This window comes from Rattus norvegicus, chromosome 5 (assembly GCF_036323735.1).
Source record: "Rattus norvegicus strain BN/NHsdMcwi chromosome 5, GRCr8, whole genome shotgun sequence".
Lineage (NCBI taxonomy): Eukaryota > Metazoa > Chordata > Mammalia > Rodentia > Muridae > Rattus > Rattus norvegicus.
This window is the reverse complement of record NC_086023.1, coordinates 145,975,231-145,996,567: the sequence shown is the minus strand read 5'-3', so window position 1 is coordinate 145,996,567 and position 21,337 is coordinate 145,975,231. Positions and strand designations below refer to the sequence as shown.

At 48.1% G+C, this 21,337-nt stretch overlaps 1 protein-coding gene and 1 long non-coding RNA gene across 11 annotated transcripts in view; one reads left to right on the top strand and one right to left on the bottom strand.

Annotated features, from left to right (window-relative positions):
* The window catches only part of Csmd2 (CUB and Sushi multiple domains 2), a 569,993-nt gene that overhangs the window by 200,248 nt on the left and 348,408 nt on the right, over positions 1–21,337 (bottom strand). For 6 of the 7 annotated variants that reach the window (XR_010066645.1, XR_010066640.1, XR_010066641.1 and 3 more), the window contains one exon: positions 16,611–16,793. The exons of the other annotated variant lie outside the window; for it this stretch is intronic. Coding sequence is in view for 1 of the 6 variants with exons in the window: in XM_063288624.1 (XP_063144694.1) it covers positions 16,611–16,793 (183 nt within the window). In the remaining 5 variants the exon portion in view is untranslated. The remainder of the gene's footprint in view (positions 1–16,610; positions 16,794–21,337) is intronic. 7 annotated transcript variants of the gene reach the window in all.
* On the top strand, positions 7,287–17,344 carry LOC134486995 (uncharacterized). Of its 4 annotated transcripts, none has more exons than XR_010066649.1 (3): positions 7,287–7,391; positions 16,087–17,027; positions 17,241–17,344. It is a non-coding gene; the product is annotated as an uncharacterized LOC134486995 (long non-coding RNA). The 4 variants fall into 4 exon arrangements; XR_010066646.1 differs by having other exon boundaries at positions 7,315–7,804; XR_010066647.1 differs by having other exon boundaries at positions 7,287–7,804; positions 16,087–17,344.

Sequence of the window (21,337 nt, the reverse complement as noted above, 5' to 3'; positions counted from 1 at the left end):
CAGCCAGTTTTCAGTCAGGATACCTGATTCCCCCCAGTGTCGGGAAGGCTTACGAAGGCAGACACTAAATTTAATGCATTAACACTTGTTACAAAGCCACAATAAAAATATCTGTACACGTTGATTACAAATGAAAGATCAATGTAACTGGATAAAAAAAGTCTTCAGTAGCATGCAACCAATGTGGGGTTTTAAGTAGACAAGATATAGACAAGATACTAAGATAAAAGGCTAATCAGTTGTTGAAAAGAATAGGTCCATATCTCACTAAATGTGTCACAGAAATACTAGGAGAAATTATAGGTAGACCTTGTTAAAGAAGACAATTATGCTATCCAGAGAGTCCCGAAAGAATTGAAGGCAGAGGGAGCCTGGCTGTGTCCATTTAGAGACACATAAGGAAGGTTTGTGTAAGTTCTGAGATGGGAGAGTAACTTGTGAGCCTTATTCTAAAGTCACAAATCATAAAGAAAACCATTATTACTCCATACTAAAGAAATGGAAACTGTTTGTATTTCAAAAATTAATAAATAAAAGCTAAATGGTGGGAAACAAATGGAGGAAAACCCCCTGTGTTCAGGGTTTGGTCTTTTGTTATCTATGGTAATGTTAAGTGCAGGGGCAGGGCCCAAGACCAGGTTGTCCCAGAGACTAGGTAGTCCACATGTACGAATACCTTGGCCCCAAGTTATTTCTGATTGGTAAGCAAAGAGGTCAACAGCCAATAGTTGAGAAGAAGAGACCTAGGTGGGGTTTAGGTTTCCTGGGCTTATGGGTTGGAGAGGGAGCAGGAAGGGAGAAGGTGGAGTAGGGAGGAAGGAGAAGACGCCATGAGGGCTGGCCACCGGAAGATAAGAGCAGCCCAGATAGAACTTGGTAAATTGTAAGTGATAACTTGAAGTTATCGACAGGAAACTATGTTCTAACAGCATAGAGGATAGGTAGCTGCCCACCTTGTGTATTGTTTAAGGCTTATTGCAAATATAAAGGTTTTTATCCAGGAACTAAATGGTCTAAGGTGGGGTAGAGACCCCGGGTTGGGATTAAATAATTTCGACAACATCTATGTGATTCGTCATGACCAAACACTTACTCTGCTTCACATACAAAGGACCGCAAGTCAACAAAAAGAGATTCGCAATGGAAATACTGGCCAAGGAGATTAAAAAGCAACTCACAAAATAAGAAAGTCTGTCAATGAAGAGGTAGAAAAATGGATGTTATTATAGAAAAGAAATGTGCTAAGTTCCAGTTACTGCCCCAACATACAGGGACATAGCGTGGGACTGTAAAACATGAGACAGTCTGGCAGTCTGGCGGGGCTGAGGTACGCAGCTAAGAGCAGGAAGGAGAAACAGCAGTCACATGTATGGAAAGACGGCTCCCAGGAGGAGGAATATTTCAATTCTTTAACCGTCTCATGTAGACCAACTGGCTTCAAATTAAGTATTTCCCAGGGGATTGCCCCGACTTTCTGATTTTCCTGCTCCCGCTCCCCCCAGCCCTTGAGTTACAAATCTGCACCATCACATGCTGTTTGACGTGCTGGGGATTGAACCCAGAATGTCACACATGTTAGGCACTTGTCCCTTCTGAGCTATGATCCCAGCAGTAGACAGGCTTCCCTCCCCTCTACCCTTGGTGGCACTAAAGGTATTTGAAGGTCTTGAAACCATAAGTCTAAACCTGGCTCTGTTAAAGCTTTATTTAATTTTTAATTACATGTGCGTGGGTCTGTGCATGCATGCAGGTGTCTCCCGAGTACAGAGATGACGTTGGACCCCTTGGATATGAAGTGGTCATGGGCCATCTCCGGTGGATGTTGGTAACTGAACTTGGGTCCTCCACAAGAGCAGACGCAATCTTAACTGCTGAGCCATCCCTCCAGCCCTGAAATCTTTTTCTTGATGTTTACTCTATTCTGATGTTTTGATGAGAGAAATGCTGGATCACCTCTTACAAAAGGAGGGAAGGATGAGGAAGTGAGGACGCTATGGGCCTTGCTGTCTTTAGACTCAAAAGTCGAGTGTGTCGTCCGGGAAGCCGAGGGCAAGGTCATTCTCAAGGGCGATGCGAGAGCTGGGGTGGGTTTAGGGGAGCAGAGAATGCTTGTGGCAGCTTCCACAGCCTAGAGGAGAACAGACTGGAGAACGCAGATGGATTGCTGGGCGCTGTTGCAGGCCTGACTGAAATTGGTAACCATGAACTTACAGCGATGCCAATTTGCTTCCTTGGGTGGTTTTATGCAGCAGAGTGCAAGCGGCCCAATCAGAGCCTTCTTGCCTCATCGTGCGTCTCCGGATCAGCAAACTGAGGTATCAGTGTTGATGGATAGCACGGCTGAGAGGCGAGCAGAAGTCTCACAAACGCTCTTTTGTTTCTTTTGCCATATATATATGCCATATATATATATACATATATATGATATATTTATATATACAAATATATATGTATTTATGTGCAAATATATAATATAGACTGCAGAATATATCATACATACAAATGTATATTATATTGCAAGATATATTAATCTATCTTTATATATAGATACAGATGTAAAATTTTATTCCAGTTTTTAAAGAGAAAGTCTTATGTATCCTAGGCCTTGAATTCAGTGTGTAGCTAACAGTGATCTTGAACCCCTCCTTAGTGCCAAGATTACCACAGCTAAGCCTGGTGTGTGCGGTGCTGAGGATTGAACCCAGGACCTCGCCTACACTCTACCAACAGAGCAACACCCCCAACAGTCAGTGTCTGCTAACTTCTCCCTCCATCTTTCTTGATATAATCTCTCGGGTTGGAGCTTTCTTAAAGTTATCACCCAACGTTGTGACTTTCAAAGAAGCTGTGTGAGAGTCTCCGGTGATATGGGTACCTGGCGGGGTCCATTCTTGTTAGAAGGAAGGCCAACCCCAGCCCTGGTTCCCTCTGAGAACCCTGGGATATGCATTGCAAGAGGAAGCCACCCAGAATCAAGGGATGTTCAGATGCACCCTGCAGATGTCGTCGTAAACTGCCTGTCACATGTCTTTACCAAGCTTTTCCACTGGCGTTTCAAACCAAATTCTTCACCATTTTCCAAAAGCCTCCTACAGGTCTTTCCTCTGGGAATGACAACTCCAGGGGCCTAAGCAAAATATACCATTGCCTTATAGCCCAATGGTTCTCCATCTGGAGGCTGTGACTCCTTTGGAGTCAAATGATTCTTCCAAAGGGATCGCATTACAATTCATGACAGTAGCAAAATGACAGTTATGAAGTAGTGACAAAAGTAATTTTATGGTTGGGGGTCACCACAGCACGGGGAACTGTATTAGAGGGCTGTAGCAGTAGGAGGGTTGAGAACCACCGCCATAGCCCATCAGTGACTAACTTCTTTTTCTTACTGGTTCTCTTCAGCATCTCTTGTGACTGACACATCATCTTCATCACATCCCAGAGGTTGAGCCCCATCCCCGTGTTGCACTTCTCTGACCTCACACTTGATATCTTCCTCCTCCATGATCCATTCTCCTTGTTGGCGCCATTTGGATCGTCAGTTCTGCACATCGCAAATTCTGCCTGTTCAGTATTTGTCTGGAGTGTTCTTAAAAAACTCCCTGCTGCATAGAGGAAGAAGTCTAGACTCTTTAAATGGCACCAGAGTCACTACGATGAAAAGCCTTTGCCAACCCCTTTGATCTTCATCCTGCCTGAGTCGGCCCCACGGTCCAGACAGACCACAGGACTGGCAGCGTTACAAATGTGCCATGCTCACCGTCTGCCTGCTTTTTCTCCCTAGGCTATTTCTGTTTTTCTAGAATGGTTCCGTCTCTTGTTCGCCTGTAAAACGGTTGAGCACCATATTCTGAGCCATGTGGGTCCTACCCACTCCACACTTATCTTTCCTGACTGCCGTCATGGCGTCTGTAGTCAGGCTCACTGACATCATGCCATGGTACCCAAAGAGCTACAACTCCAGCAGACAGAGAGCTAAAGAGTAAAACATTGCTGCTCATAGATCCCAGAGAGCCAAGCATCTTCCAAGCAAAGTCCACTCTCACTTCTACAGTGCTGGTTCCTACCTACACCATAAAACCCAGAGCACAGCATCACTAACAGTCACTGTAAGAAAAACAGGAGCCAAGACTCTCTAACCATCTGATTATAATCGGAAAGAAGGATGATCAAGACATATATGCTTCTGCCTTTCATTTTGTGCAAAAGTCATTGTTTATTGTAATGACTGATGCTACCCGCTGCCTCTGTCCCCCTCCCCTGCTCCCCATCTCTACTCTACATTCTGGTGGGCAATACTGTTTTTTCTACTCTAACTGAACTTGGCTTGTGCTTTTGATGAATTTTAGAACATGGAGCTGTAAGTGGACATGACCCAGCTATTTTCAAAGTATCAATGCTTGCAGATGGGGTGGGGTTGGGAGGACTCTGTCCCTTGGAGTCTTTGCCTCCTGCTGTAAAAGCAACATATTCTGTTTGTCGGCTGGTCCTTTGGTGAGGGTCCCAGAATGAGAGGCCACATAAGAGCCTAACAGAACCACAATTGACATACAGTCCTGGTGGACCCTGAGAGAGACGGTACACAATGTGGGGGCTGTGGATGCCACAGGAAAAACTGATATTCTTTAAAGGTGTATGAGAGAGTGAGTGGCAATGGGTTGGTCTTGTGGATAAGTTGCTTAGAAGCAGGCCTTTGGGATGGTCAGAAGGAGCCAGCACTGTGAGATCCATTCAAGTGCAAAGAAGCTGAGGTAGAAAAGTGTTCTGAGGGAAAGAAGGGCATGGGGTAAGGGAGAGAGGAGGGGAAGGGATCATTACAGATGGGCTCCTGGACCTATTAGCTCAGGATATCTCTTGGCATCCAAATTGCCTGCCTGGCATGGAGTGTGTCGAGCCATGGTTAGGGTGGCTATGGATCGCTCAGACCGGGAAACTTGAAAACTATGAGGTGGTACCTAGAACAAAAAGAGCTGGGGTTTAAGCAAATAGGGCTACACAGTCATTGCCATCCTTTATCCCGTGGCAGTAGCATTCTGGTCCATATTCCTCACCCCAGCCCTACACCTATGCTTTCTGGTTGGGTCTGGCAACTATGTCCCTCCCTCCCTTAATGAGGGCCCCTTGTTCCCTGACTTCCGTTGAGACTGGCTAGGTTCTCCGTATCAAAAATCTTTCGCTTATCAGCATCACCTCTAGGGTGTTACCCGGGGTTATCCTGAAGTCAGGGTAGCTTCCTGTGACCTCCCCAACCGGCCCACCCACCCAGTCCTGGAGCTTGTCCTAGCCTCCACCTACTCCCTGCGAGCATGATCAGACTCTGAACTGCACTACACGCAAGCTTTTCAGATGCTAGCTGAGGCCTCGTGTCACCAGCTAATATGACCAATCCTGGCAGCCCATGAGACAAAGCATGGAGAAGGTCCCTCGATCAGTACGCCTGGCTAAGTGGATAAATCTGAACTCTGGGCGCTCAGTTCTTAGCTTGAAAGCAGAACATAAAGTTTGGGGAGTTACTTGGAGCTAATCTCAGTCGCCATCTCAAGATGGGATAGATGTGGGTTTCAGTGTGAGGTTCTTCTGTTGGTGGACGGGGAGGAGAGGTGCACATTTTATACCGACTGAATCTTGTCTCACACGTATAAAAACTTCATCTGTCGCTTCCTCATGGAGATTTGGTGCCGTGTGGCTTGGGTGGCAGAGGACTGGGCCTGCTGGATGTGTGGGAGGGTAGATTCAGTGTCTGCTTACTAGAGGAGTGTGGCCCAGGTCTGTGGCCCAGGCGGGGACTTCCCTCACAGTTCCACTCAGTGTCTTTAATGGTCTCAATCGAGATTGTCCGAGTGAGGTGATGAGAGACACATGCCTCCCACCCTCCCTGTAACACAGCCTCCATGAAGCCATACCCCCAACACTCAGGTTTTCCCACTCTGCTCCGTGGATGGGCAGGTTAATCCAGACCCAGAAGATTCCAACTGGACCCACTTGAAGGTGTGGTGCATGCCTTGTTCAGCAACTCTAAATGTGGCCCAAATGACTCATTTCCCCCCATGTCCCCAGCAATGGCTGCTCATGAAGTCCATCACACCCCCATGAAGTCCACAGCTACCTGTGTCCGGCCTTTAAGAATTCCAAGTAACTCTCAGAGGTGTTTGTCTTTGTCACACAGGCAGGTGCCAGTGGGTCTTTGGGGTCCTTCTAAAATTAGCTTTGGTATCTATTACCCTAGAAAGTCAGGCCCAGGATCTGCTCAGGAGATCAGGTATCCCCTGAACTCAGAGGACTTCGAGAACGGGAGTGGCTACATCTCCAACAGAAGGAGTGGCAATGTTTCCAACAGCTCAGTTGGTGCTATAAGCCCGGGTTCCTGGGGCTCTGAGGCCTCACGTTCGAGTGCTGAGCTCTCTCAGAGTCTGACATGTTTCCTAGGGCAATCTGAGCAGGGCACCTTCATGGGAACTAGAGCCAGTCACATCCAGGCAGGTCTCAAGCCACCATCCACTGAAGATGGAGGAAGGTGAGCGGCCATTGAGCATGATCATGTGAAGCTGTATTTACCCCGAGGAGATCAGGCTGCCACACAGAGGCACGCATGGCCTTTAAGGAGCCTTACTGGTGTTCACAGAGGCGAGGGCTCGCAGCCCTATTCTGAAAAACCCTTCCCTTGACTGCTCCATAAGATGACCATTGTATGTAAGAGCTGGACTGTCAACTATAAACTCAACTATCAGTGTGAGTGAAGCCCTCCTGAGCTCCACCGAGCCTGAGGAAACCCACAGTCAAGAATGCTGCACCGTTGTCCCAGGCTGATGACAGGCAGGAAGGAGGGGACTAGGGGAGTCTCGAGTTCCAGTCCCAATCTGACAGTGAGGAACACAGATGCTGGTCTGTGAAGCCCAGCATCTGTCTCACAGCTCTTTGAGCCAGATGTGGGAGAGCTCCAGGAGAAGGTACACCCAGATCTCTGGGCGTTTTGCAGAGAGAAGGCAGCCTGCCTGCTGGCTTGTGGTTACTGATGGGGGTGGAAGTGAGGATGACCGTGGTCTCCCATTGCCCACCAGTGCAGTGACTGTGCATGGCTACACACACAGCTTAGTCATTTCCCCACACCCTGTTGCATTCAGGTGATCCTAAAAATCTAGACCAGGGTTTGGGTTCAGCCACATTCTCAGCTTAGTGCTGGACAGGTTTCTGCTTTGGAATGGGCTGAAAGTTTTCATTGTGACATAATCTTCCAAGAAGACTCTGGGGACACTGCTAACTAGAATAGCTCCTTGTAGACGTTTGTGACCACATATATCATTGTAATAAGTGGAGACCGTTCTGTCAACCAAGAGCTCCCGGAGGACCATGGGAGAACTAAAGCCTCTACTCCCCCACCGAAAGCACAACACCCAGTGAGTAGAGACCCTCCGACAACCATTCTGCTAAAACAAAAGGAAAGCTGAAAAATCACTCCGGCATGTGAGGTCCAAGCATGAGGCCAGGCATCCTGTTCTTGCTAGGATACCAACATGGAGGCTACTATTCCACAGGCTCCAGGAAATCAGGACCACCACGGCAGCTGAGGCCTGGCCAGTCTCAATGTCTGACCATAACGGGTCACGTCATGTGACATGGTGCCACAGCTCACGTGCTGCTATCTCACAGTGGGACCAAAGATCTCAGAAATCCCTAAGCCACTGCCACACAGTAGGCATTCCATGTTAGTGGTTCAGAAATCTGCCTTGATATTTAGATCACTTGGGAACATTCTAGAACTTATCATTTCTGGGCCCAGTGAACCGGAAACTTCAGAGAATGAGGCCAGGTATGTTGTATTTCAATATGTCCATGAGTGATGCTGATGAGTGTTGATGAGCTGGGTTTGGGTCGTTTTGGGACTGAGCAGAGTGACCTAAGACACCACCTTAATCCACAAAGTATTTGAACAAAGAAATTGTGAGTATAGCAGGTGATATCCAGCATCCATACTGACCTCCTTGGACACTGTAATAAAACACACGCAGGGAACATCCACCATGAGCCTCTGACTTCTTAGCCTCTGGCCAGCTCCAACATTTCATGCCTATATTCCACAGATGCAATTTTTATAGCCAGATTCTAAACCAAGCTCAGCTAGGCCAGACAACACTTTGACTAGAATATTCCATTCCCACAAGCCAGTGACTGAAGGTGTGGGATGGTCCAAGTCAGCATCTGGTGTGCTTGGGGGAGGACGGGGAGCAGAGCTCACCCATAGGCCCTTCTCACTGTCACTCTCTCGATGACCCCTCCTTAGTGCTTAATGCTTATGGGGCTGCTGAAAGTTCGCAATTTCTTCTCTAGTTTCTGCTCTTAGCACTGCACTTTTCTGTCACTGTGGCCCCTGTCTGGTAGATGGATACGCATTGCAGGGGTAGACTCTATTACCCAGAAGTCTCTTTCCCATGCCCATTCCAACACAAAGGTAACAAGAGATTATGAGACCCACCCTGGCCTGGCCTGACAGCATTGACTCCTTTCTCGTACAGGCTGACAGTGCTGTCGCGCGAGCCAACTTCTTATCCAGAGTCAATTCTCTTAGCCCTTAACTTTCTCATCTTAGTCTTGCCTTAGCCAGGTTGACCCCAAGGCACCATGATGCTTCACAGCCATGACTATCATGACATTTTCAGTTCTGTGACAAATAAATCCCATAGGCTCTCCGGTGGCCCACCTACAGAGGAGGCTATTCCCTATTCCATACATACCAGCAAGGCCAGGGTGCAGGTTCTTAGAAGCCAAGTTTTTGAGGACTAGAGGATAGAGAGAGGGGTACCCTGGAACTCCCCATGTTCCCAGTTTATCTCTTTGGGGTCCTCTGAGATAGGTGGAACCTTGACAGAACCTGGAGGACATTTCCTCAAACAGGCTCACATAGCTCATAGGCAGCTCCTGGCCCCAACACAAAGGCCCCCCAGGAGTGTTGTCCCCACACAGAGGCTGACAGTTTCAGATCTGGGCCCATCCCAGCCCTGGCTCTGAGCCTTTGAAAAAGGCAATTTCCAAGGGCTCTAGCTATTGCGATATTTTCTGGGCCAAAGGAAAGAATGTTTGAAATTGGAGAATTTGGAATCACGTCTTTACAGGGAATGCCAGTTGCCAGCTATCGTTTGTTGGGAACAAAGGAGGGCAAACTTCATCAGGGCATGGTGCATGGTGCAGAGGTGGGCAGGGTCCTGCAAAAAGCACCTGACAGTAAAAAGACAGCTAAGGAGCTATGACTGTGACCTCTACGTAGTGCACGACAGAGCTGTTATATTTAGTCCAACGCAGGTAGAGGAAGCAAAAGAGACACGCCAGTGTCTAGGTGTGAAGCTGCTGTATTAGGAGAGCGTCTGTTTTCTTCAAGTTAATTTATAGTTTAACAGGAGCGCACACACAAAATCCCAGTAGGCTTTTATTTTTACTCTGACAAAATGATTCTAAAATTAATCTTGAACAACAAACAGTTGGGAATAACAATGACTATTCTGAAAGAGAAAATAATTAAGGGAGGAAGGAGTCGTTTTTAGCTGTGCTAGATATTAGAACATATTATAAAACAACAATTAAAATTATTCAATACCAGGGCCGAGACAGACGCAGAGCAAGAGAACAAAGGGCGAGTCAGGGAAGGAGACTTAACTACATTTGAGGATTCGGAGCGTGATAAAACAATCTATTTTCCTCGGATCACAAGGGAGGAGAATTACTTAAAACTTATGTTGGAAGACTGCCTAAGAGTTTGGACAATATTATACATTCATCCAGATAAACTCCAGATGGATTAACAAATTACAGCTTAGAAATCAAATCACTGACAAGTAGCTAAAAATAGAACAAATCGTCTCTCAGATTCATGACAGAATGACAACTTTGTCAGCTTTGGGAAGAAACCACAAATATTGAGGAATTTGTCTACATGGAGATGTAAAACAACACAAAACAGCAAAACACAAAAATAATGAATATAAGACTGGTAAAGTGTGTGTGTGTGTGTGTGTGTGTGTGTGTGTGTGTGTGTGTGTGTAGGCCACACATGAAGCTTCTGTCTAATAGAATGAGCACCTTCCTACTGGAAAGGAAGACACAAGTCTCCTAGACTTGTACACGAGGACCTCGGGCTGGAGCCAGGACTGATGCTCTTATCTAGTGACCAAGATTCCAGGAACCCCTGACACCCCTGCCCCGAAAGGGAGTCTACAACTCTTGACAGACTTTATTGGCATTAGATCTCACTGTCTCTCACTCACATGTGCCTATAACCTTTCTAAAAAAACACTGCAAACCCAAGCACCCATGTTCAATGCACAAGAACATGTGTGCATGTGTGTGTAAGTGTGTGCTTATGTGTGCATGGATATGCATGTGTATGCATGTGCATATGCACGGACGTGTGCATGCTTATATACACAGATGCTTGCTTTCATGTGCATGTATGAGCATAAATGGACAGGTGTGTGCTTATGTGTGCATTCCTATGCATGCGCTCCTGGGACATATCCTTGTGCACAGGCTTACACATACCCTATGGGTCCTCTGAGAACTCACTATTATCACACAGATCTCTCCCTTTCCATCATGGCCCCAATTCTGACCTACATTCTCAGGTCAAGCCTTCTGACTGACGATTTCCAGTCAGTTGGCTGTTGCAAACTGGTTGACATCTGTGGTGGTGTCAGCTGCCCATGGACTCAAGAGACACAGACCTAAGTGTGCATGCCATACCATGACCTCTCACTGTAAAAAATCTGAGCTACAGGGACAATGTCACATAATGGGTCTGTTTTCCATGGAGAGAGTTTCCAGGGTCAAGCCCTGTGCCCCTCAGTCTTGGGATCACAGCTTTTACCAGAATCTTGGGAAGGTCTCAGTAATCAACTGATATATGCCCTAAGGGTATATTCAATATATACTCATTAAATTCTCCCATTTACAAAGGCCACATATATATGGAGGTCTAATGAAGCTGTTAAAGATGACAAGCTATGTCATATGTCACCTATGGAGGACAGCCATTAAGTTGTTCTGTCTGTAAAGACGGAGGCATGTGTGCACGGAGAAAGAGGTACCACACTTCTTGACAGGAAGACCACACACTAGCAGTCTGAGGCTAAAGGATTTGGCTACTGGCATTATGAATGGGTAGAATACTTGGGGAGGGGAGTTTATACACGGCGGTATATATGTATAGAGTTATAAAAAGAAGTTTATCTACTGGCCTGATGACCCAACCTCTGGAAAATTATCCTTAGAAAATAATTTAAAGAGGAGCAGGAAGTCATATGCATTGATATTTCCATTGTCACCGTATGTAAAATAATTGAACATAATTGCTTGCATGAGTCTTGGCCCAATCACTAGGCAGCAGGTTCCCCTGGTTCTTGTTAATGCGAGCATAAAAGACTTGTAGCATCCTGATAAGGTATACAACACGGTATGGGTTTTGAAACATCGCACGCAAAAATGTATGCCCAGTGCCATCAGGACTACGTGTGGGTGGGAAGACCAGTCAACCTTCAGCAGACAAGAAGGATGGGTCAGTGTGAAACTGCTTTTCACTTAGGGGAGGGAGAGTGAGAACATTTTATTTGAATTTTGAAAATTGTATCTAAATCATCTTATTTACATAAACTTTACAATTTCCAGAATATACCAAATTCCTGTATTGGGTATTTTCCCTTGAGCTGTGGATGCTTCTGGATATAGAGTTGTAGCATGTGACATGGGCACAAGTCACCCTTTAGCCAGGGCAGGGTACCCCCCATGCCCCAGGGTTCTCCAGTTTATAACACAGTAGGGAACAGACACACCATCCCTGGCCACTGACTTTGTACACAGAGAGCTGTTTCGTAAGCTCTGATGGACAGAAGGTTTGAGAAGTGGAGATGAGGAATAGGGCTCCTTATCAGAGTACAGCACTATTTCCCTCAGAGTTCTGGACCTACCCTTCAGGGATGTGCTACACTCCTCAGAACTGCTTTTACCTCTTGGGGAAACCCAGTCAACAGTGTGCATCTGCACTCCAGCTCGATACTTTATCCTAAGTGTTCTTCCTTTGACCCTGCTTCTCAGTTGAGCCCTCACATTCTGGGAATCTGGTGTGATGGAAAATGTACATGACTTGGGAGAGGAAATCTGGTTTCTGATTACTGCTCTGTCAATAAATGTCTCCAATTCTCTCCTACTGTGTGATGGCTGCATAGCCTCTGAGTTAGTACCTTTATCCCCTTGGACTTGGTGGTCTCATCTATAACCAGAGGGAACACCTGCTCTGCAAACATTATTGGGAAGATTCGCATCTTCCCAATGATGGAACACATGAAAGGTATCAGTCTCCTCCGTGCCACATGCTCTCTCATTATCAAGATAATTCAGATTTTAGCATAGCCTCAAAAATGCAGGGGACCTCTTGAGACAACACTAAGCTACCCTGGAGCATGGCTCTTTTTCTTGATTTCCACCAAAAAATGGCTGCCGGTGTCTAAAGATGTTTTCAGTTGCCCTAGCTGGTACGCAGAGTACGTGGTGGTGGTGGTGGTGGTGGTGGTGGTGGTGGTGGTGGTGGTGGTGGTGGTGGTGGTGGTGGTGGTGGTGTTCAGTGTGGTAGAAGACAGAGATGTTGCTAAAGACCTGGCAATTCTCTGGGACAAAGTATCAACATTACAGAGCCTGACTACTCTGGAGTAACCTTTAAGCAGTTGAAAAAGCAGCATCTTGATAGCCCTATAGTCCAGTCCAGCCCTTTCTCCATCACAGAAGTGGGGTGGGGGATTGGGAACAAACTGGAGGAAAAAAAACAGGCAGATAGATACCAGGGAGAGACTATTTCTCATAACAACCCTGTGGGGAGGCACCCTTCTTCCTTATCTTCAAGGCCAAGCGCCATCCCAGCATCCTCTGAGCATCTTCCCTGAGAGCACCCACGGGTTCAATTCTCCCTGGTTGAACCCTCAAGGCTGTGTTGTTGATATATACTTTGAATCACACCGGGAGGCCCCACCTTCTCATTTCACACATGCACCCTATACATTAAGACCAGAGCAATTAGGACTCACACTTTCTTATGGGGGATGGGGAAAGGGAGGGAGCAGGTTCTGTGCTCCTGACCAGGCCCTGGTGAGAGCTGTTGGGCAACTTCACGGAAAGTGGCTGCTTAATGGGCTGATAATTGGCTTCCTGGCTTCTTCATGAAGTGCAAAGTGCTCAGCTCCCCCTGTCAACCAAGCATCAAGGACTACGCAAACCACCCTCAGCTTATTTGTCTCTTCCTCCTCACTGTTTCTCTGGAAAAAGACTGCCCTGCCTGATGATGCCTGGAAGAGTCTCTGTGATCTCTGTGTAAGGATGAGGCTAAATCAAGCAGACGTTCTGTGAGGTAAAGCAGATGGGATCCCATCCCAGTGTACTGTCTTCAGGGCAGTCACCGTGAGCAAATTCCCAAAGCAGAGACGGAGTAGAGCAGCTCTGAACCCATGCACCCGGCACTTGGCACAGGGCAGACAGTCAACATGGCTGACCGGATGGCGCGTGCATCCACTCTGGAGCAGTGGCCCTTGGAGAGGCAGACTGACTCAGGAGGACAAGAGAGGGAGGGGGGAAGAGCTGGCTCTGTGAGCTGGGTTGGAGCACGTCAACCTGAGACAGGGAAAGCCATCTGCTGAGCACCCCTCACTGTAAGGGCATCTCAGAAGCTGGCGAGGGATGGCGAAGTCACTGCTCACTGCAGAAAATGCCGGCCAACATGAAGGTGGTGTGGGTATGCGTGGGTTTGGCAGGGCAACTCCCTAGGGAGGAGCTGTTTTTTGAAGGAAATGCTTCCACAGAACAGAGCAGTTCTTCACACTTCTTTGAACAATCATTCTAAGGCATTTCAGCCATCAAAAGAATTTCCCTGGTCCCCTTCTAACTCCTATGAAAGGGAGAGCAACATTGTTTGGCTAAGTGCCGTATTGATGTTTACTGTGACTAATGTGGGGGGCCCGGGGGGGAGGGGTGAGTGACTCTCTAGATGAGCTGCCTTTTGCCGGAAGCGCCTTTGTGTGTATGTGTAAGGGACACTCTACGACACAGACAGGCAACCTCACTATTCTATATTTTTATAGACATTTATAGATGCCGTCCCTTTTCTATTGATCAGAAACTATGGTGCGGGTTTGATCTAGAGTCAGGAGCTGAAGCAGCTCTCCGTCAAGGTGTGACCTGTGCTGTGATGGCCCAGTTTGGAGATCAGTTTCCCAGCATTTGCTGTGCAGGGGGTGGGGTGTGTTCCCTTGTTACAGTTATCTTTGACTATAAATATGACCCTAGAGATGTAGCCTCTGGGGAGTAAGGATGGAGGGCTACCCTGTTGGGTCAGTGGGCTCCTAGAGAGGAGACAGTTTGGCTACAGCTGGGAGGCTCAGTGAAGGGCAAGAATGGGTTTTCTAGACTGGGAATCTTGAGTAATCTTAGCATTGTTCGCTCAGGAGTAGGCTGTGAGCTCCCTGAGGAACAGGCTGGGACTTATGAATGCATGAGTTGAGGGACTGGAGACTGAGCAGAGATGGGGACAGATGGCAGTCCCTTGTACTCTGAGGTATAAGGACAGGTGTCCTCTGTGTCATATGTGGGGAGAGCTAGTTCTTCCTGCCTTCTTCCACTCAAGCCAACCTCTCGCTGGGACTCAAGTTGTGTTTTTCTAGACCCAAGTAAGCAGACACAGCCAACTGATGGAGGTACTTGAACACATGCGGGGTCCCCTTCCATCCCAGAACTTTCCAGATAGCCTGTCATACCAGCTGCCCAGAGTACCAGCCTTGTGGTTCTCGTTAACAAGCCCTGGTTCTTCGTCCTTGCTCCGCACCGTAGAGAGCACAGGCTGGACCCACTGTTGCCAGTATAGCCTAGTCTTCCTCTTCTCAGCTACTTGTGAACAGGGCTCAGCATAATGCTTCTGGAGATAAAGGGCCTGCTGGGTCTTGGTCTTTCGGGAAGATTCTAGAGAAATGTTCTAGCACTGCTCTTCAGAAGCAGAGTCAAGCACCTTCCTGGAGGCCACCATTGGCTATCACTATCCTTCCTCAGTTTGCCTTCTGCTTGCCAGACACCTTTTTTTTTTTTTTTTTTTTTGGTTTGGCTGGTGGGGCCCAGGAGCACAATGTCCCCATAAATGTATCTCCTTCCGGCTTTCATCCTCCTAGGTTTGTGTTCACAAAACTCAGCTTCTTCCAATGTTCCCTGATTCGGTTTATCAAGATCAACTTCAAAAATTAAGCTCAGTGCTGCCTGGGGGAAATCTCATAGCTGGGCCTTGCCTTCTTAGCTTAGCTAGGACCTCCGGCTAGCAGCAACAGGGCAGGCTCTGTCCCACTCTGCCTGGCTTGGTTCTGCTATGCTAATGGAGCCCTTGGTTGCGCATTCTGAGCTGCCACTGCTAACTATCCCTGATCCTTGTATGACCACGGTTCCTAATACTCAACGGGCCCAACACTGGCTGACAATGTTTCCCACCTACACCAGGAGCACACCTGGGGAGATATCAGGCAATTTGATTTTTTTTTCTTCACTAAGAGCAATTCCATATGGATCTGAGAGAGTGATTTGATCTTTAAAGCTCTGAAGAATTTTTACATAAACTTATCAGTCATAGAAAATGCTTTGTCAGACAAAGCAATTTATTTTTAGTTTGAGCAGCATAATCCCAGAGGTATGACCCAACTCACCCAGCCATTTCTCATCAGAGATTCCCCCCCCCCCCGGCATCCCTAAAGGGCTCTCAGTCTGTAGCATGCAGAACTCAGAGGCCTGAGTTGTCCACTATGGTGGGTAGGGGATCAGAGGGTCAGGCAGACTGCCCTTCACTGAGAATTCAAGGAAAGAGTCGGAGGAGTTGAGTGTCGCAGGCTAGGAGGAGAAGAGGTGACAGCCCAGAGAAGCTAAAACCTCAAGACTTCCTGACACCAACGATGTCTGGCCTCCCCCACCCCCTTGCCACAACAGCCCCTCACGTTTAGAATCTAACTGTGACTAAAGACTGATGTTTGTGGTGCTGCAAAGTATGTCCAACACGTACAAGAAAGATGATGGGCTGCCTTCTTATCTCCACAGAACAGACCACTCAGATCCTTTCTCCTCCCCCAAGAAGATCAGCCACGCAAGAATATCTGGAGCCCTCTCCCCTCCCTAATACCACACGAGATGGAGTGATCATGGGAAATTCCCTCCACCCCCGTCCCAAGGCCTCTGATCCCTGTAGCACTCCAAGGCTGGTACACTGTCTACGAACTTAGAGACATCTGCCCATCCCACCATAGCGTGGCGTTGCGGTGGTGGTGACAAGAGTGAGGAAGCATGCCTTGCTCTGACCTCCACGGGCCAGGCTCAGCCATCTCTACCTTGCATTTAAGGGTCATCATTGATGGTTATACTATGTCAAAGAAGGTCTCCAAAGATCAAGAGCTGTACTCTACATTAGATGTGGGGACCCAGATAGCTGCCTTTCTAGGAACAAGAGAAACCACGCCAAATGGAGCTGTGGGTACCCACTGTAGGTTTTCAAGGACGGGGCCTTAGCTACGGATCCAGCTTGCCTCTCCAGTGAGCCCCCTCAGTGACCACCCCTGCTCACTTACACACACAGCCTGGCTTCTTAGCCGACCACTGGTTATTCTTTTGGCACGTGATTGATTTCTGCCCCACCAGCTCAAAGGCAGGCTGGCATTCAAACTTGAGGGTGTCACCGTGGCGAAAGCGAGAGCCTTCTCTCTGGCCATAGGCAGGTATGCCGGGGTCTCCGCAACTGCCCTGCTCGATCTCTGAAAGACAAGAAGACAGAAAACGAGAGACAGGAAGGGTGATGTTACATCTGTTCCGGCAACACATGTTCCCCCACTGCATGCTTCGAGGCTGTCCTACAGTGAGTTCCTACACGGGATTCCTAAGTCCTGCACGACAGTGTCCTAAGACAATAGGGCCTTCCGTCATCACAGCCTGTGACTTTGTGTCCACACACTGTATCACAGAGACTTGGATATCTGCAGTCGTGAAAGGTGGGTGTTACAGCTTTGGATGTGGAATTTCCCTCACAGGCTCCTGTGTTTGAACACTTGGGAGTCCCCATCTGGTAGCACTGTTTTGGGAGGTTGTGAAACTTCTGGGACAGTAACCTAGTTAGCAGAAGTGGGTGGCTGAGAGGGAGCCCCGAGGGACATCTGTTTCGGGTTCTATGTGGCCTGAGCTCTTCGCCTCTTGCTCTGTTAAAGATGTGAACAAGCCCTGCCTCGAGCTCATGGCCATGGACGGAGCCCCAGCAAGGTGGGCACTATCCCCATGAAATATTAAAGTAAAATAAACCCTTCGTACTTTACTTGTGTTCTGCATTAGACCTATTCCAGGAGCTACTCTGTCCCGAAGTTTGGAGACATCCTGCCATGGTTTCACTTTGCATCTGGCTTGTGAACACTGCTGGACAGATTTTAAAAACCGGCCCATCCACCTGAGTAGTGAGCTCAGGCGAGGGGCAGTGGCCCTGTGCAGCTTGTCCTCCCTGCAAGCCAGAGTAAACGGGAATCGATACCGGATGCCTTCTGACACAGAAGGGCTTTCAAGATTTTTTTTGGTAGATCCAATTGGAGACAGTAGCAGATAAAAAAAAAAAAAAAAAAAAAAAAAAAAAAAAAAAAAAAAAACCAACGACTCGTTAAGGACACTTGAAGTTTGCTTGAGCCAGCTGGGGAGCCAGTTTTGGAAGCGGGGCTGAGACAGCACAGCCTGGTGGATCTCGGCAGGTTAATGCTCCCCCACCCCAACCCCCAGGAGTCAGTCAGGACCCAGATGCTTCAGGCCAGGAGTCTTCCCTGGCTGCATCTCTAGGGGTTCTTGAGTTAGTTACCCTTTGCCCAGCTCTGTGCTATGAGAGGGAGAGAGTGGGGGTGGGGCGGGGGTGGGGAGGAGCTCCCTCTAGGGAGGAAGATGGCCTGCAAGGAGACAGGAAGTCACCGAGAAAATGTCAGCTGTGGAAGGGAAGACTGTGAGAGACCCGAGGTTTGGGAGAGCAGGTCCTGGGTTCTCCAAGGGGGAGTGTTGGGTAACTTTCCAGGACTCTCAAGCAGAAGGGACCCTGTCTCTTCAGTGGATGTCGTTATGGGTGGTCAGGAACCAAGGTTTCCAGGAGTCACTGTGTGATTCTGCAGAAGCTTTCTTGCTGCGAGCTGAGCTGCTTCTCTGAGCTGATCAGCGCCACAAAGGCTCAGTCACTGAGGTGCAGGCTCATGACGGTCACATTCACATGATCCCCCAAGCCTCTTGCTCTCTGCTGAGAGCAGCCGGGACAAAGCATGCTGTGTGGGGAACTTGTTCCAAGTTGTGTGTTCCAAGTGAAACATTAGGGATCCCAGAATGTAGGGGTCAGTCTGACCATGTGCAGGCACCAAGGAATCTCCAGTACAAGTCAGCTGGCATGTGTGTGCATGCATGCACAACACACACACACACACACACACACACACACACACACACACACACACACACACGCATGCACACACACCAGCTGGCTTTGTGTATGCTAAGGAGCTACACTGAATCATCCAAGGAAGGGAGGGCTTGCTTCAGATTCTAGAACTGCAGTCACCTAAAGGACAGGAAGAGGGGCCCCATGTGACAAAAAGGATCTGAAGAAAGAAACATCAGAACCCACCTTCTGCCAATGTCCCCAAACATGTTCTCTGGGATGCAAGAACTGTCGGGGCAGTGACAGCAAACATTACCTGGCATGGGAGGACAGAGGCCATATTTAAGGTTCCCTAGTGAGGTCCCGCCATACAAAATACATGAGTAGGGTACATGTGCCTGAATCACTGCCTTCAGCTTGTCTGAGGCTCTGACTGGCTCAAGAGAGCATGTGTTTTGGGATGGGGGGGTGGTCTTCTCAGCCCCCATTGTGTAGTCAAATTCTTTGCATACAATCACTCCTGGCTAATTTCTCCCTATCAGCAAGAAAATAGCAGCCATGTAACAAGCACCTGCTGTGGGTGCTTACCTGGGGTGGGGTCTGTGTCAGACACTGGAGATGGAAATCGTCTCTGTCAACTTGGAACAACCAAAGGATGAAACATGAGGTCTCAGGCTGAAGACAGGATGCACAGAGCAAGGCACACAAAGTGTTAAGTGCCTCAAGGACTCCGTAAGACAAACTCGTTTTCATTGTAATTATTCTGCTGACAGCTCAATCGTAACATGTTATAGTGCCTTTTTAAGAAGATCATAATTAACATATGTAACATTTAAAACCAGTACGGATGCCAGCCTCTTACTTGGATGGCTTACCTCCCCTCTTACCCTCGTCTTAGCATCTCAGCTTGTCTTCTCCAATTAAAACGACTGCTTTTCATTTAAAGCCGTGACTTTTTTGTGTTAATCTCGATTTTAAAAGTGCTATTTATCTTAATAGCTGAGGTCGGGGCCCCACCCTCAAATTGTGTGCCCAAAGCGAGCATCTTGCTCACCTCATGGAATCCCAGCCCCGGGCCAGATAAAGCTACTTGGACAAAGCCCAAGACCACGGAGGAGACAGTAGTGCGAGGCTTGGCAGTGAGAGTGAGGAGGGGCTCTCGGGGTGGAGGGAAGAAGCCAGGCTGAGTTCCGGATGCAGGATTGTACAGCGTTCGACAGTTGTCAGTGAACAACCTGCTGAACCACTGTTATCCCAACCAACTTTCATGTATGGAATCCCTGAATCCAGCCATTGGCCACTGTGAGCATTTTATATATTAACTCATGTTGCCCTTACAGTATCTCTAATAGAAGAGACTGTCTCCCCCATTTAAAAAGAGGGGGAAGAACACAGAGACATATGGCACAAAGACTACAAAGGGCCTCCGAGCTCAGAAGTGGTGGATCTGAGACCCACAGACAACGGGCTGGCTTCAGGGATTCCCACTTCTCACGCTCCTGCCTTCTGCAAGGCGGCAAGAGACACGGCTGGGAATGGCTCTGATGGGCAAGACCAGCCCATGCAACAGGCAAGACAAGGGCCTGTTCGATCTCTGAGCAAGACTGGTCTTTAGATGGTCGGTGATGGGGGGGTGGGTGATAAAGGATTCTATTTTACTTGGGAGGAGACTGAGCCCTGTCTGGGGAATGGCCTAAGAGTAGCTGGCTGGAAGCTGGGAAAGCATTCATTTTCATTCACTCAATGCATATTGGGATGGTTGGTTTAGTGTGGGTAGTAGAAAATGCAGTCTGGACCAGGGCGCATAGATGCCTGGCTTCTGTGGAGCCTCAGTTGGTGGGAGATGTTCTGATGGTATCGTACACTAGGTCCTGGCAGAGGGTATGGAGAGAACCAGGAAGATGTGAGGACTCTGGAGTAGGAAGAAGCCACCAGCTTCAAGGGTAGGGATGCAGGAGTAAGGGAGGGGCTGAGGTCTACCACACCTACAGGTTTGGCTTGGCCATGGGGTGTGCTCCATTCAGACAAAAACACAGGAAGCAGGGGACTGCATGAAGGGTCACAAAGGCATGCTGTGTTTTGAGGAATTGCCACTAAAGAACAGTTTCCTGGATCTCAAGTGTAGGGCAGAAGAACAAAATTTGAAAATGTAACTTATACGTGAGCCAGGAGAAGTATGAGAACAACCAAGAAAGGTGGGAAGAGAAGTCGTCCCAGAAAGGGACATGATGGACTGTTTTGGGGGAGCGGTAGTAGAGTAGACTCTCCCAAGGCAAGTGGGGGTTCACAGAGCTTGGAGGAGGATGAGCTAGGGAGATCAACAAACGGGGAACTTAAGGGTGGGGCAGAAAGCAAAGGACCAAACAGTGACCACTGTGGATGTTGTGAGGATTGGTATAATGAGATACAATGTGGCCAAAGGGAAGGGAGGACGGCATGGTAGAAAGGGCAGAGAACTCACAAAGAAAGCATTTCTCAGCAGAGGACAAGGATCAGGTCCTGACTCTTAGGTAACCACCTTCAGATGGCGGTTAAAATAGTCTAAAGATGAAATGAGCTTGGCCACAGTTTAATTTCTAAGAAGAACAAGAGGGCAGCAGGGGATGCTGATGGAGACTGAATGGCTCAGAGGCTATGGAGAGCAGGGAAGGGCAGCTGGAGGCTACAGGGGGAGAAGCAGCAAGCAGAGACCGTGTGGATGCTGGCTGCCTGGCCTTAGCACAGAGACTCTTGTCATTCACAGGCGTGAATGAGGACAGTGTGGCGACGAGTTTGCAGGTAGAGCAGGAGGTCAAGGTCTTTGGCAAAAGTGAGGTAATTGTTATGGGAAGCAAGGCTGGATACTGACAAGACCTTTCAAGGCTTTTAAAGCTCTCCCTCTAGAGAACAGGAGACTGAAGCTCAGTGGAC